Below are 17,772 nucleotides of genomic sequence, written 5' to 3' on the forward strand. Positions count from 1 at the left end.
TTGTAAGCCTCTTAAATTTAATTTTCCAATTCATTCTGCATGTTTGGAAAATTTTATGATAATATTTCATTGAATAGATAGCTCATTCCTTTGGTTTGGACCTCTATGCCTTCCTGTATCCCAATAACTCTTAAGTTTGGTCTTTTTATGCTATTCTATATTTCCTGAATGGTCTGCTCATGGTTTCTTACCACTTTCACTGTGTGGTCTACATTCTATTCAAGATTATATATTTTGTCTTTATTATCTGAGGTCTTATTTTCCATGTGGCCTAGTCTATTGGTGATGCTTTCAATTGAACTTTTAATTTGGTTTATTGTTTCTTTCATTTCAAGGATTTCTGTTTGGTTTTCTTTTAGAACCTCTATCTCTCTATTGAAGTAATCTTTTGCTTCCTGCATTTGTTTATGTAGCTCTTTGTCAAAATGATCTTTTACTGACTGTATTTGCTCTCTTATATCATCCTTTAATTCACAAAACACTTTAATTATGTATATCCTGAACTCCTGCTCTGTCATTTCTTCTGCTGTGCTGTCTGTGGATTCTAATAATGTGGTTTCTTGATTTGTTTGGGGCACTTTCTTCCCTTGTCTTTTCATATTGCTTGTGCGTCTTCCCTTCTAGCACTGTGGATCCGAGGCATTACCATTTTTACCCTATAGGCTTATAGTGCTATAAGGATCCAATACCTCTCCTTTGAGGTGAAAGACAATGTTAACAGATCCTAACATAAACAATATACACTCTAAAAACAAATATTTGCTGTTAAGATGTTTACAGTTTGGTCACAATATACAGAAATGGTGAATTCAGTTATTATCTACAATATACTCAGTAGGTTTATAAAAGGGTTTACAGTTTCTGATGGTGAACAAAGAACTGTAGGTGAAGAGTAGGATGATATGCAGAGGTGGTAGGAGGTGAGGATATAGAATTATTATATCTTAGGAAGTGTGAAAGAGAAACCTAAAGAGGAATATTAGTCGCAGAAGAAGAAAAAGGAAGTAATTTGGGGTAGACAATAAGTGGGAAGACAATAGAGTACATAAAACAAACACACATATATATTAATAAAAATAAAAAATGTTAAAATAGTACAAATTGGTGGGAAAAAAAGAAAACAAAACAACAACAAAACGAATATACAACACATCTGTAATATACTATTGAGACGTGCCAGTCCTCAAAATCCTAATTCATGCAAAGTACTTGGTTTCACATATGTTGGGGATGTGAGGGTAGGAGAATAGAGAGGGAGATGGAAAAAAAAAAATCTCGAAGGAAGAAACAGGGATTGTTTTGGTTGGAGATCAGTTATCTTTCCTGCTTCCCTTCTCATCCAATAGGTGGGGTCGTCTGTTGTTAGTTGGTATCTCCCTCCCTCAGGATAGTGAAGGTAACCAAGGTGGGAAGGTTGGTCCTGATTGGAGGGCACCTGGAAGTAGGTTGTGGGACCTATCGATCCCTAAAGAGAGACTGCACCTCACGGATCTCTTTTTAGGTCCACTGGTGTGATGTGAGCACCTGGTCTTTCTTCTTATCTCACCTGAAGACCTCCCAGTTCCTGGTCTCTGTGTTAATCTCTGATCTATATCACACTCACCCTCTCCCTTCCTAATAATGGACCTTTCTCTCAGGGGCTCTTGAGCATGGTGCTTTGGGTGTGCTGCGCACTTGCCCAGCTGAAAGCTGTTTTGTGTTGGGCACTCACTGTGCCAGGGTAGCAGCTGCTGAGGAGAGGGGGTAGCTAGAAACTGGGTACCTGGCCATCCAGAGTTCCAAACTGAGAGTTGCCCACACTAAAGATGGTGATTAAAGTGACTCGAGATGGAGGTGGTTGCTTTCAGCGAAGGGGGTGTCGGTTCAGGTTGGGGGAGCCAGGCGTTGGCGTTGGAAAATGAGTTCATAAAGGAGCTCTATGGTGTGCAATGTGTGGCTGTCAGCTGACTTCAGAGCCTTATGAAGTTCTCGGGTGCAGACAGGCTCCTGCACATAGAGTACTATCTCCGTTCCTGCAGAGCTCCAAGATGGAAGCTCTGGGGGACCCCCACGTTGGTAGATGGGGGTCCACATGGGAGTGGTGGCCCGAGTTCCTTTGCATGCATCATTGATTTCTGCTCTGGTGGGTGGCCAAAAGTTCTGTGTGGGTGCTGATGCCACCGATGATCTCACTTGGGTACCCGGTAGTCCTGTGTGGGCAAGTAGTTGGGAGACCTACTCTGACACTGAAGCCTAGTGTCCTGAACGGCCTGGTGGCCGTGATTCCTGCACAGGAGCACGAATATCACTCACAGAGAAGCAGTATTCTCACTACTTGAGTCCCAGGTCATGGAGCGACACAGAATGCTGCCTCCCTCTGTCCACTATCTTGGATCTACCAGTTAAAAACCTTTTAAAGAAATTTTTAATACAGATCATAGGAGTTTATTCTTTGACAAGAATGGATTTCAGTGTGTAGCTCAGAATTCAGTTCCTAAGGAGGAATTCTGGATGAATTTTGAGTGAGGCGATTACATGGGAGGCTAGCACACATTTGGACAGACATAGGGCAGAAAGCAGTCTTTGACCCCCATCATTAAGTCTTGTATTCATTCCCAGAAAATTGCTGAGCCAACCCTTTCATTGGTAATGGCTGCCACACTGCAATGCTAAAACAATGCTTGCTGCTTGCTATCAAATGTGTTAACTACTAAGCCAGAGCTTTGGGGCATTTTAAATTTCTACACTGAATTAGAGTTGAGGCATCCTGTGGCAGATGAACCCGTATAGTTTAGGGTCTGCTCACGTGGTCTGGATGGCAGTGTCCCTTATTTAACGTTCAGGCACAAGGTGAAACTGTGAAGCTCCACACATTAGTCAGGTTGCCATCACTGTGACCAAAACACCTGAGCAGAATAACTTAGAGGAGGAAATGTTTATTTTTGGCCCACAGTTTCAGTCCATGGTTGGCTAACTTCATTGCTCTGGGCCCAAGATGTGGCAGAACATCATGGCAGAAGGGTGAAATGAAGAGAGCTGCTCAACTTGTAATAGCCAGGAAGGAGAGAGAGAGAGAGAGAGAGAGAGAGAGAGAGAGAGAGAGAGAGAGAGAGAGAGAGAGATGTGCTAGGGACAAAATATAAACCACAAAGGCATTCCCCTAGTGACCTATGTCCTCCACCCACACCTACCTCCCTACAGTTACCACCCAGTTAGTCCATTCAAATGATGAATCTATCCACTGATTAGGTTACAGCTCTCTTAATTCAATCATTGCAGCTCTAAACATTCCTGCATTAACACATATACTTTGGGGAGAATATCATATCGAGGTTATAACAACATGATGGTAGATTTTCACAAATCCCTTAGATAAAGTCTTTTGGTGAGACTTTTGGCAATTCAATCTAAGAATGTGTGATTTGTTATCCTCCTCTCAAAGCATCTGGACCAGTTCAGTCCTGTCCTTCTGTCTCTAGAGATAGAAAATATCAAATTAATTTATTCAAAATAAACAGAAACCAAATATTTGTGATTTATAATCAATGGAGGGCAAAAAGAACATCTTAAAAGGAGTCAGAAACTATCATTGTAGACCTCCACCCTGTTTGAAATGTGTTCCTGGCCCTGGATTCCAATTTACCTGGCTAAGTGTTCCAGATGATGCTTCATATTTGTATGCAGTCATTGCTTCCCACACTCCCGGTAGCTCAGTGCTTTCTGAGCATCCTCAACTTCTACTTCCTCATGTTTGTCTCAATTGTGATTAAATGTGTGTCGTTTTACCTTCATTCTACCATAGGGCAAAGTTCATAAAGACATAGGTTCTATTTTCTTACTTACTGCTTTATTCACATTAGCGAACTCCTTGCCTTGGAGATAAAAGCAATTCCAGTATGTGTAGAAAGAATGAATAAAGCTTCAAGGACCTATGGTAGGTGTCAGGGATGTAAAGCTTTTAACATACTGCATCTGTCCTTGGGAAACTTTGTACTCCAGGAGTGGCTCTCTCCATTGATAAATCTGTATTCCCTCTAGCAACAGAAAGGTCAGACTGAATCAGGTCTTTAGATTGTCTCCACCCCATTTCCCCAAATCCCACATCTTTGCCACTATAATCCCAAAGCTGACTCTGCTTGTGTCCAAGGACTTAGTAAAAATGAACCAGCCTATCTTTCTACCAATTTCCATTTCTCTGTTGAATATAATTTTTTTTATTTTTCATAAACTAATTTAAGTCCCTAAAACATTGGTCAGAATTAACATTTTAATATGGGTCATCTGAAAAGAAGAACGGAACAAATAAAAACAAACATCCCCACAGTTATTCCATAAACCCTGTCTTTTACCTTGGCTCAAAGCCCATTTTCCACCATCCAAAAGATCATCTATTTCATTCCAAAATTCCTCTTCAGAACTTCCAACCTCATCTTTGAAGTGTTTGACTTCTAAAAGTAGTTTTTTTTCTTGTTTTTGTCTTATGTTTTCCCTTGTTAAAACTTCGTTTAAATTGAATTCCTGTGACCTTTCTACTTAGTTTTTCATTTGTTAATATTCGAAATTGATATTTTTAGGCTCCCAATTCAGCAAACCTTGAGCTACTTTTTCTCCTTCTAGGTACCCGCATTCACCCTTTCATTCTCCTGGTGAAATTGCTGAACAAAACGCTTTCTTAAAGATTAACATTAAACAGATACATGAGGTGGGATGGAAAGGGAGAGAAAAGGGAAATTGCATGGTAATGGAGGGAGACCCTCATTGTTATACAAAATTACATATAAGAGGTTGTGAGGGGAATGGGAAAATAAACAAGGAGAGATATGAATTACAGTGGATGGGGTAGAGAGAGAAGATGGGAGGGGAGGGAGGGGGGATGGTAGAGGATAGGAAAGGTAGCAGAATACAACAGTTACTAATAGGGCATTATGTAAAAATGTGGATGTGTAACCGATGTGATTCTGCAATCTGTATTTGGGGTAAAATTGGGAGTTCATAACCAACTGGAATCTAATGTATGAAATATGATATATCAAGAGCTTTATAATGTTTTGAACAACCAATAAAAAAAATTAAAAAAAAAAAAAACGCTTTCTTAAACCAACTTTAGATGTCACCATACAAGCTGATACATTGCTAGGCTCCTCTATTTTGTTTTTTAGGTCTTTCAACCATTTTTAAAAATATATTTGGCAAAGCTCTCAACATTTTTGAGATGATTTTTCTCAGGAAGACCTCATCTAGCCCCAAACCAACTTTCTTACTAATAATAGCAACCACAAGTAAACCATTTTGTCTATAAAGATGGCACTGCTTGGCTCTCACCCCATCTTAGCTGATGGGCCTTTAAATTTCCTTCTTCTATTTTCTTTTTGCTGACAGAAGATTTAAATTAATAAATCCATGATCTTACACTTGGACTAATTTGAAAATTTGTTTTTACTAGTTATTCATTTATTTATTCAGTGAATATATATTCAGCACTTAGGTGCCAAACACAGTGAGGTATCAGGAAAACAGGGTGAACAAAAACAAAATATTCCTGCCTTCATGAAGTCTATGTGAGGGGCAGACCAGCATTAACCCAAGAGCACAGATGAATGGAACATGATGCCTGTGGTCATTGAGGTATGTCCATGGTGCTTTGAGAGTCTGAAATGCTACCTTTGAGTGTCACTAAAGCCTCAGTCTACAGTGTGCATAGGAGTTTGCAAAGCAGGGGAGAGGACTGTAAGAACAATCCAGTTGCAGGATTAGCACAAGGCCCTGCCACTATTATTTGAATCTTTTTTTCTACACTTTTCACGAGTCCTATAGATCATTAAGTCTTTGCTATCATGTATTGAATATCACCTAGTTTCACTGGTTTTTTTTGGGGGGAGGGGAGTTAGTTGTCTATCTTTTTAAATTTAAAAATATATTCATCTTTAGAAACATCTATTTTAATTGATGTTTTTTTTCATACATATTTTTGACACAATCTTATTTGAAAGGCCAGCAGCCTTTGCTCATATTGTTCTAGAACCTTCATCTGAAGAAATCTTTGATGTCCTACAAGACTTTGAGTGTGTGATTCTGGAAGCACAGAATATCTTCACATTATATTTTTGTTTAACTTCATTATGAGAAAATAAAACTTGGAAGAAGGAACTCATATAATGTCTAACTTGAAAAAGATGACCATTCAATCAGTACATTAAATTGAGAACCAAACCCAATAATTATTTTTAGGGCAAAGATTTTGCATAAATAAACAATAAATAAATAAATAAAGATTTATCACTATTGACTAGATAGACAAAAACCCAGTAAAAGTACTTGGATTCTTAGTTGCATTGACATCAGTTTGAGAGTCTGGCAATACAAGTTCCATAGTTGCTCCCTTCAGCAGAGCTGTTTTTCCTAAAGGCTGGAGGACCTGAACTTCCTCTTTCCATCATGAATTTTACTGAGTACATTCAACAGAAAAGACAAAAATCAAGAACTGGCAAGACACTTGAACAGCCTTCTTGGGGCCCCAGAGAGGTATTCAACAGTTAGTGTTTTTTTTTTTGTCAGTATCAAACCTTCCATTGTCTCCAATACTACAAGGGAAATTTTAAATAGTAAATTTTTATAAAGATTAGTTTATTAAACTAGGCACAAGGGCACCTGCGTGTAATCCCAGCAGCTCTGGAGGCTGAGGCAGGAGGGTCACTAGTTCAAAGCCAGCCTCAGCAAAAGCAAGGCACTAAACAACTCAGTGAGACCCTGTCTCTAAATAAGAGAGGAAGATAAAAATGATCATACTGGGCTGGGGTTGTAACTTAAGTAGTAGAGCCCTTACCTAGCATGTATGAAGCACTGGGTTCGATTCTCAGCACCAAATATGATTAAATAAAATAAAATAAAGGTCTAATGATTATACTGTATATCTGTTAGTCTGTCAATCTTTCAGTTTGACATCAATCTCTTATTTCGTAGTATTGCTTTCTATTTAACATACCTGGAAACTTAAAAACTTAAACTTTTACCCATATTTAAAAAAGAAAGAAAGAAAGAAAGAACCAAGTGGGGAAGATTTTTAGATAGAATGTTGCTTTGGCTTCCTTGTCACACTTGTGGGTGGCTGGTACTTGCCAGTCTACCATCTATGTTTGTGAAAAGGTATTTGAAAAATAAGCTACACTTCTGGTCAAAACAGAAGTGACAACTACAACCTTGCCCTGTAGAATCAGTAAGAATTCAATTCAACAATTTCTTGAGCAGTTTTAGTCCCCAGAGCAAGTAATGTGAAATAAAAGGTGATCCCTGCAATTTTCAGATTACTCTAAACTCCAGAAGTTAAGAAATAAGCAAGAAGCTTTAGTTGTAGTGTTCTTGAGAGCAGGAGCCTTCCTGTCTCCTTCCTCCCCTTTCTCTCCCTTCAAGGGAAGATGGCATCCCAGGCAGCTGGCCTGCAGCTCTGCTCTGCTTGATTTTCCGGCGGGTACTGTCAGGTGCTGGGTGAATGCTGCTGGGGGCACAAGCCTAGATTGGAGATAAACCTCAGTTTCTTTATTCGCCAAAGGAGAATATAAGCCTTAAAAATAAAACTTAATCTTAAGCTTTGTTTTTGCCTGTTGAGACTGATCAGATGAACTGAAACTTCTCCTGAAGCACTGTCAGTGGGACTGGGGGCTGGAGGGGAAGCACACAGCCTATTCCAGGTTATCCACTCCTATTGGGCAGGGGCTTGTACACACCCTATTTCCTGCAAAGATGGATCCCGCTCTAAGGCAGATTTTAAAAACAGAATAAGAAAGCCAATGGGATGCAGAGAGCTGAGCCATTTCTGACACTGTAGAGGGATTCAGAATATAGGGGTAAGGAAAGGAGTAACGTTCAGTTGGTGGTCTTTTATGGTCAGTTTAAAAAAAAACGATTAGATCACAGCTTAGCCTCATATCAGAAAGGGCTTCTGAGTTTAAATGTACTTGAAGTGTGCATAATAAGCACTAAATTATTAATAGCATTATACAACTGAAGCTATTTGACAAAAATCCCAAAGAAGTTAAAGCCAACTTTTAAGACCTTGGCAAGATTTAGAGATGCAAAATTCCAAACTACCATATTATTAATAAGATTATTGTGTATAGATCTGTTTTCTGTCACTTGCTTCTTAATAATGTTCAAACAAAGGAGTCATAAAATATGGCCATGTACTTGGGTACAAGCAGAGACATAAGAAAGTATTGATCTATACATCCTCTTCAGCACTAGTGACAGAACATTGTGTATTAAAGTTTGAAATTATAAATAATTCCTGACTCATCTCAAGCATTCTCTTTGGTAGGATTTTTTTTTAATAATCATTATTTATGTGGTAATGTAGTATATAGTAAATAGTCATTCTTATTTATTATAATATCAAGCTTTGTCAAAGAAGATAATAATATAAGAAGAGTATGGTCTTTACTACAAAGTACTTAATTGGGTTTGTGTACAAGTGTGTGGGATGTATGCTTATGCTTGTTTCAGTTTAACAAATATCTAAAGAGGACCTCTTCCAAGATCTTGTATTATTTTCTGGAAATTGAACAAAATGTAAACTTTGTCCTTAGTGAAATTTAAAACGAAACAACAACAACAACCCTCTTTAAGTACATCATTGGCACAGGAAACAATAATGAAAACCATTTACAAAAAAGAGCAGTTCTAATTAATATTTTCTTAGGAATTTCATTAGCAAACATTCTTCCAGGAATGTATATGTAGGCAAGGGGAAGTTCCTTGTCTGTTTTGATCTCTTCTCTTCCCTTAGCACATGGCAATGTGCCTGACCTGTAATTCACTCTCATCACACATGAGTGAACAAAAGTGAGTCATGCTTGGTAACAGAAAAAAGCGACCTATACTAGTCTAAACATGTGGCATATAGTTAGGGGATTTACAGTGCTATCTGTAGTGGTACCTTAAGACTACCATAAAGATAACTAGAAACGCTCATGAACAATCCTCCTTTATATCAAGGCCTTGAGAAGTGTGCCCTAAAATACAAGGGAATAAAAGGATTGTTCTTCAAATGTATGAAGGGAATAATCAAAAAGAGTTCATTGTTTTTTTGTTGCTTAGTGCATTTTTCTTCTTTAAGTTCTAATCACTGTCACATGTTAGAAGTGATAAGCTCCAGAGTGGGAAAAAACATTTGGTTAGAAATCATGGCTCATCACCAGCTGTGTTCCTTGGGCAAGGCACCTAATCTTTCTTGGCTCAAATTTTTCACCCATAAAATGAGGGATGTGAACTGGATGATCTCTTTGGTCCCTTTCAGGTTCTAAAATCTTGTAACACATTTGTGATTTGCTCTTTTAATTAATTATATGTCTACAGAGCTATATAATTACATCCTCCTTCAGTGGATTTTTTCTAGAAATGTTTTGTCATGTATTCCACACTATATAATCAGATAATCCAGAGGCATGCCCTCCCAAGGGAGAAAGATATAATTTTTATTGTAATTGGAGGAATGTGGCTCCGGCTTTTTATTTTCATCTTTGTATTGCCAGGGGAGGAAAAGCAGTTTACTTTATAATTACTGTTTTAAACATATCTCAGGACTTTATTTTGATTTGTGGAGCCTTCGGGCGCAACTGAGAAGAACCCATAAATGTAAAATCGTGGTATTTCTATGCCCTTCCTCTTTTGCCCTTCTCCACACTGGCCTCAGCTGCACTCATGTCCTGAGCCTGCCTTGAGAGACCTTCCTCCCAGGACATTACTCAGATACATACTTTCATTTTGCAATTACCATTTCTAAAGCTGAAGGCAATTGCATGTGTTTCTTCACTAAAATTACAAATATCCACTAATTTATTCATCAAGTTTTTTAACTGTCTACCATATGTCAAGGTTTATTTCCTAGGTATTTGTGATACATTGATAAAAATTAGAAAACTGAGGGGCTGGGGTTGTGGCTCAGTGGTAGAGCACTTGCCTGGCATGTGTGAGGCACTGGGTTCAATCCTCGGCACTACATATAAATAAATAAATAAAAATAAAGGTATTGTGTCCATCTACAACTAAATTCACAATAGCTAACTATGGAGCCAACCTAGAATGCCCTTAAGTGGATGAATGAATTAAAAAAATGTGGTATATATACACAATGGACTATTACTCAGCAATAAAAGAGAATAAAATCATGGCATTTGCAGGTAAATGGATGGCATTAGAAAAGATAATGCTAAGTAAAGCTAGCCAATCCCCAAAAAACAAATGCTGAATGTTTTCTCTGATATAAGGAGGCTGACTCATAGTGGGGTAGGGAGGGGAAACATGAGAGGAATAGATGAATTCAAGATAGGGAAGAGGGGAGGAAGGGAAAAGGGGGAGGCAGGGGATTAGCAAGTTGGTGGAATGTGATGGACATCATTATCCAAAGTACATGTATGAAGACACGAATTGTGTGTCAACCTACTTTATATACAAACTGAGATATGAAAAATTGTGGTATATATGTGTAATAAGAATTGCAATGCATTCTGCTGTCATGATTAAAAAAATAAAATCAATTAAAAAATAAAATAAAATAAATTGGAATTGAAAAATTAAGACCTGCCTTTGTGAAACTTACATTCTTGTGGAAGAAAAGAGGCAGTAGGTTAAGAAAACATAATAAAGAAGTTTTTTTTTTTTTTTTTTTTTAATAGATTGAATGTGGATGTAAGAGACAGAGAGGGGTCAAGGATGATTCTAAGATAGAATTGCCATTTACTGAGATGGGAAAGCTGCAAATAGAACAAGCAGGGCTTTGCTGTGGGGTGGGGGAGTCATGGAGTGTGACAGGAGTAGGTATGGGACATTCCAAGTTTGATGTGTCTGGCAGATGTGAAGACAGCAGGTAGGTTTTGGATCTGAGAGTCTGAGAGACTGGGTGGAAATATAAATGAAAGCATCTAGACCAGATGCAATTGCCAGAGGAGCAAATGAGTCAGGAAAGAAAAGAGGACCAAAGACTAAGCACTGGGCACTCCAAAATAAAAGTCAGGGAGAAGAGGAGGAGACAACCAAGGAACGGAAGAAAGAACAGACCAGGAAGTAGGAAGAAAACAGAAAGACTGTGATGTCCTAAGAGCCAAAGAGGAATGGCCAGATTATGTCAGATGCTGCTGGTAGATCAAATAGGATGAGAAAATGAGAACCAACATTGGATATAACAACCTAGATGAAAAATATATGTGGATTTCTGCTCTGTAGCCCTCGTATTTCATGAATTCAGGAATCATTCGGTTATTTTTGTTTATTCTGTTAAGAGCCACTCACTGGGTTACTGACATGATTTCTATGATCATTTGGAATGGCCCTTGTTTTCTTGAATGATATTTGACTGTGCCATCTAAAGGTGATTCTGATTACCCACTGCCAGAAAAATGTGGAATAAACAAATGTAGCCATACCTGCCCGATAGCCATAGGAGAGCAGAGCAGCATTACAGTCAACATGGTCACAAGGTAGTAGAATAAGTTTGATATTCTTTAAGTCATGGGCTAATAAACAGAGTAGAATACATTTTGTATAATTAACTCTAGACAAGAAAGTATTAAAATTATCCTGATGGGTACATATTATTTTAGGAAGAGCCATATAAAAGAAAGAACTATGAAACTATGTTTGCCCCTAACTTTATCAATATTTCTTATCAAAGGATTAAATTATATCTTTGAGAGTTTAGTTTAAATGGAATGTAGAACAATTAAAATGAAATATTTTTGTTATAAATGTTTTTTTTAAAAAGAAATGCATATGGTTTCTGCAAAAGTTTACAGAAGCATTAAAGTAAAAGTTTAAATTTTTAAAATTAGGATACCAGAATCCTTGATTTAATTTGAAATGGCATCTTCCCAAAGACATTACTAATTAGATAAGCTAAAATTTTATAATGAGTTGAAAATTAGGGTCAGAGGAAGTATAAAGGGTAATCATTTACATTTCTGAAATAGAAACTGTATAAAGAGGAATAAAATTATGCCAATTGATCTTTAGCCCCCTAATTATTTAAACCTGTCAGTTTATTCAGGAGTGGCTCCTTTAGTTTGCAGTGATAACTCTTGAAATTGTCACAAAGAACTTGGAAACAATAGTGACAATGAAAGAGAATTCAAGTGTAGTTGTCTCTGCAGAGCATGATTGTTCAGAGGTACTAAAAGTTGTGAAAGAAGAATGCAAAGAAATTTTTCAGTAAAAAAAAATTCAAGCAAAAAGTCCATCCATTAGTTGGGGGATTTTTAGTGAACTCTTCCTTTTGTATCAAAAATGTTAAGGATTAGTGTTATGGTGGATAACAGCTTAGAGCTTTGTGATACATTAAAACTACAAAGTCCATGTATATTATATGCCTACACATGTGTTTATTTGTAGTAATATGTATATGTATGTGGACATATATCTGCACATGTATATACACACCCAAAAGTACAATCAATAAAAGTACAATCAATAAAAATTTCATTGTAACACTAAAAAGCCGCATCATCTTGACCAGCTCTTTCTGTAACCAGTCATGTAATCCATTTTAACTAGGTTGTGCCGATATTAAGAAGCAGCAGGAACACTTAAGTTGCTCTGATTCCTTAGTTTGTCTTTATTTCCCATACTAAAAGCATGATGCCTGTGAGACAACTCAGCCAAGGATTCAGGGAACCTCTCCTGCTGGGGAGGCCCAGGTCCTTGCTTTTTCAAGGAAAACCAGAATTAGAGAAAGGAACAGCGGTTCCCCGCCTCTGTGGTTCTCAAAGTGTGGTCCATAGAACCATACTAGCCCAGACCTTTTTAAGGGATCTCACAGATCAAAATATAATGGTGCAAAATCAATGGTGGACAAGGTGCCTTTGCACGAATCAAGAGAGAGGCACCATATTATACTGTAGGGGCTGTATTCTTCATGGGTACACACTTGTATTTTACTTTTTTTAAGCCAGTTTCTCTTAATGTCCCTCTTAAAGCAGTAAAAATTATTACTTTAGTAACTGTCAACCCTTGGCTCTAAATTACATTAGTACACTAGGTCATGTAATGGGAAAAACCCACAGAGCACTACAGCTTCCTCCCACGGGAGAAGGGCGTCTCAAGGGAAAGAAAGCCCTATGTGATATTTGAGTTGAAGGTTGAATTAGCTACTTTATCACACTGCTTTTACTTGAATAAAACAACTGGTTATTTTTGAGTATGTGGCATGTTTTATTCACAAAATGAATGAAGTGAACCTGCAACTTAAAGGAGAGCAGCAAATATTTGTTGACAGTAATGAAATTCGTATTCTAAAATAATAATTAGAATTTTGGAGAACTTGTATCCATCACATGAGCTTGACAGTTTCTCAATACTTAAAAAATTCTTCTGATGATAGCAATGGTTGATATTAATTACTATGATTTTTTAATATTGTACTGATTTTTTAATATTATACAATGAAATGTGTCAACATTTGGAAGATTGCGTAACTCAGTGATCCATTAGTTTCTAATTACTAATGCATGCTATTCCAGAATCATGCTTGGGTAAAAAGATTTATTTGAAGTATAAGACAGACTAAGGGGTTTTAAGATGGAGTCTAAAAAGTTAATTGGTATGGTTTCCAGATTCCATGTTGCAAGTCTAGGTTTAGTATAAGTAAGTCAAGGTTTAGTATAGTCTCAAAAGTGAATATCCATAATAACTTGAAAAGCTATTGAGATACTCCTCACATTTCTAACCACATATATTTATGAGACTATGTTTTACTTGTTCATTTCAACTCAAACAACATATCACAATAGATTAAATGCAGAAACAGATCTTGGAATCCAGTTGTCTTCTGTAGTAAGGTGATATTAAAGAGATTTGCAAAAAGGTAAAATAATGCCATTATTCTAATTTCTGTGTTTTGAAAAATATAGTCCTTTTTAATGATAATACATATTAATCTGGATTGATTTTATTTTTATAATGAATTAATATATTTTTAAAATTTCTTGGTTTTAATTTCTAACATGGTAAAAATATTTGTGCTAGTCAGTCAGTCACAGAATACCTTGTGACCAGAATATATTGTGACAAGAATACATTGTGACCAGAATACCTAACAAGGACATCTTAAGAGGATGAAAGATTTTAGCTCATGGTTTCAGAAGCATCAGTCCATAATAATCTAACCGTAAGGCAGAAACAACATAGTGGAAGGGTGTAGCAGAGGAAAGCTCCTTTGCTTACAGCAGTAGGGAAGCACACACAGAGAGAGAGAGAGAGAGAGAGAGAGAGAGAGAGAGAGAAGAAGAAGAAGAAGAAGAAGAAGAAGAAGAAGGAGGAGGGACTAAGGCGCAGTCCCAAAGGCCATATCCCCAGTGACCTACTTTCTCCATTCATGCCCTACCTGCCTATAGTTTTCACCACCTCCCAGTAAATTCATTCAAATTATTAATCCATCAAATTATTAATCCACTGATGTGCTAAGAGTCTTTATGACCCAATCATTTCTCCTCTGAACATTGCTGCATTGCCTAACCATGAGCTTTAGAGGGACACTCCAGATCCAGACAATCACAATATTTATAATAGCTGATGCTAACACTTTAGGGCTCTCGTGTTTTAGAGCATGAAGGAGTCCTAAGACCAAAAAGTTTGAGAACCACTGTTCTATATTGATACATTTTCCTCCTGAGACTGTCCCAAGCTTCAAGGAATAAGCTTAATTTCCTCCAAGGTATAAAGGCACTTATCATCAAAGAGACAACAACAAAATCTGTCAAGGAATAGTAGACTTTGGCACAGGTACTTTGATAATTGTCACTTTCTTTGCTACTAAATAGGATCATCCCAAATATGAGTTAAATAAGCATTGCTCCATGAATGGCCATGTAAATGCATTCATCATTTATTCAACAGTTTTGGGGGGCATCTTGTTTTTGGACATTATAGCATTCAAAGTGAAATAAAACAGTAGCTCTTGAAGCAGAACTTGGAAGTTAAGATGAATTAGTCCCTATCTGATTATCACTGAAACGACTGACTGGAACATATTTGGGTCAGTGAGATTGTTGTGATTTATTGATAAAAGAGACCATAAGGTGTCAGGAAAGTCAAAGTGTGAGCTAGTCTGAAATTTTTAGCAGGTGTGGTTTGCCTGCAGTGTCTGTTTTAAGAATGAACACACACACACACACACACAGTATCAGTTCTATTCTCAAAAAGTTTGCAGCCCATGAAGAAATCTTTCAAGTGCTGCAAAGATATCGAGTAGATAGGTCATAGGCGAAAGCATCACGAGGCAGCTGAAATTTTCAACATTGTAAAAGTACAGATGCAAAAGGAAAGCAAATTATTGTTTAAGAAAAGTCATAAGGCAGAGGACAGAATGAATAGCAATATTTTCTAAAGCTATAAACACCAATAAATTCAAAGGAAAAGCTTGGCTTTTATCCAGGGTGTTTATTGTATAGTCCTTAATTCAGTGTTAGGGAGGGAAAATCCATGAACCAAACAAGATTTAGGAGACAGAGTAGCAAATGTAACCTTTCCTCTGCCTTATTAGTTAGGACTAAGCAGGAAGGACGGGTGTCGAGAGCTAGATTATTAGATCTAAAGAAGGTTGAAGAGAGTTTTTCATTTTGGCCTTCATTGGCCTCCCTTATTCCTTGCCATAAAATAAGGAAAGAATACTTCTTCCCAGAGTAGCAAGATGATTAACCCCAAGTCTTGGATCACAGTAAAGGCAATGATGATGAGAGTGACAAAGGAGAATGCAGATCAAGAAAAAGATATGCCTCTTTCCCTTTGTGCAGAACCTCATGTGTACCCCATTCACTTAGCTTCTGTCATTTAGACACAATAGGAATTTTATGTTAGTCAGCTTCCTGTCAGTGTAACAAATACCTGAGACAAATCAACTTTAAAGCAGGAAAGGTTTATTCTCAAAGATTTATTTACACTTTTGGAGGTTTCAGTGCATGGTTGGTTGACCTGTTGCTTTGGAGCCTGTGGCAAGGCAGTACACGATGGTGGGAAGCATGGTGGAACAAGCTGTTCTTCCCATGGAAGGCAGAAAGCAAAGAGAAGAGGGGAAAGGGCTGGCATCCCAACATCTTATTTAAGGGCATGCCCCCTGTGGCATAAAACCTTCCACTAGACCCCAATCTTAATGGTTCCACCAACTCCCAAGAGCACCACAGGCTAGTGACTAAGCCTTGAATATATGAAATTTGGGGGGGGGGGCACATATCCAAACTATAGTAAGTTTCCAGGGCAAACTGATTTCTCAGAGGAAAAAAAAATCAGCATAAGTGAGAGGGTATCAATGGCATATGAAAAGCATTAAGAAATAGAGAACAGAAATCAAGACAAAAGAAAAGCACAACCAGGCATGGTGGCATCTTCGAGCAATCCCAGTGATTTGGGAGGCTGAGGAAAGAGGATCACAAGTTCAAAGCCAGCCTCAGCAATTTAGCAAGGCCCTCAGCAATTTAGTGGGACTCTGTCTCAAAATAAAAAATAAAAAGGGCTGGGGATGTGGCTCAGTGGTAAAGTACCCCTGGGTTCAGTCCCTAGCACTTAAAAAAAAAAATCGCAGAGAAAATGGGGGCAGGAAGAGAAATTGTGGTACTTTCCAATCCACCAATACCACCAATATGATCTCTCTTAAAATACAATAACTACATGGCAAAATGGTTTTCCTTCCTTGTGGAGGAAATAAAATGTGTTACAAGTAGGGCTAGGTAAAGAAATAACACAAATGAATGCCAAAATGATACTTTAAAAATAGTTTAAAGCAGTAACCCAGGAAGGCAAGATAAAGAGCTAAAGCATTTTATAGGGTGGACTCTGTTCTTGCTGGCATCTCTGTGTTCTGTTTGAGTCAAACAGAGGTCCAAGAAATAACTGGGATTTGGCCATGGTCCCTGTGCCCACTGAAGCACGAGTGAGCCTGACTACTAGACAGTGGTTCAGGACAGGTCCTTGCCTTGTCCATGGGAGTCTCCTCATTTCCTCAATTGGTGGTTTTACTTAGTGGCTCATTGAGACCCTGGTTCCCGGACAGCTCCTGGGCTCCTGCAGACCTGGGCTTCTGATGGGCAGAAGCAGCATTTCAAAAGATGGTAAAAGGGTCACTAGTATTATGTCGTGCTTGAAGATAAGTTAATTCACCAGCAGTCTCTCCTTTCTCAGAAACATGATTCCAGTGACAGAATTCCGGCAGTTCTCTGAGCAGCAGCCTGCCTTCCGGGTGCTGAAGCCATGGTGGGACGTGTTTACCGATTACCTGTCCGTGGCCATGCTGATGATCGGTGTATTTGGATGTACTTTACAGGTGGGTACGAGAACCATGGCGAAATGGAGCCAGGGTAAAAAAAAAATGTCAAGTCATTGAAGCTTCTTAAATGTCAAGTCATGGAAGCTCCTTAAAAAGAGCTGGCTGTGTCATTTTTAACCATGTAAACATTAGTTGCTCTTCTCTGTTTGTATATAGCATTTGTAATCATGGCAGGGAGCCTGAGACACATATTTACTAAACTTTTTCTAATAAGGTAAATATGGTACTTGTGAGATTTCAATGATCCCAACTGCAGTTGACTATTGTCAAGTCAATGTCACCAACATCAAAGAGGGAGCCTACCTTTCAAAGTTGACTTTACTGCAGAATATATTATATATTTCCAGAGTGCCATTTACATTGCCAAAACAGAACTTTAGGGGTTTTTTTGCTTATAAAAGCTTGTAAGATTTTCTGAAAGAACTACTCTTTTGGTGAGATATCATTATTTTGTCCAATGTTCAGTTCTGAATTAAACTGTAGCACAATCAAAA

The 17,772-nt window shown here is 37.9% G+C and overlaps 1 protein-coding gene across 3 annotated transcripts in view; it reads left to right on the forward strand.

Annotated features, from left to right (window-relative positions):
• The window catches only part of Lrrc8c (leucine rich repeat containing 8 VRAC subunit C), a 98,176-nt gene that overhangs the window by 42,985 nt on the left and 37,419 nt on the right, over positions 1-17,772 (forward strand). For all 3 annotated transcript variants that reach the window (XM_046461415.2, XM_046461421.2, XM_046461409.2), the window contains one exon: positions 17,134-17,275. In XM_046461415.2, coding sequence (XP_046317371.1) covers positions 17,138-17,275 — 138 coding nt within the window. In that variant the 5' untranslated portion in view covers positions 17,134-17,137. The remainder of the gene's footprint in view (positions 1-17,133; positions 17,276-17,772) is intronic.

Source organism: Marmota monax, unplaced genomic scaffold (assembly GCF_021218885.2).
Source record: "Marmota monax isolate L192 unplaced genomic scaffold, Marmota_monax_Labrador192_F-V1.1 WCK01_AAM20220418_F8-fsc00070, whole genome shotgun sequence".
In the NCBI taxonomy this organism is placed as follows: Eukaryota; Metazoa; Chordata; class Mammalia; order Rodentia; family Sciuridae; genus Marmota; species Marmota monax.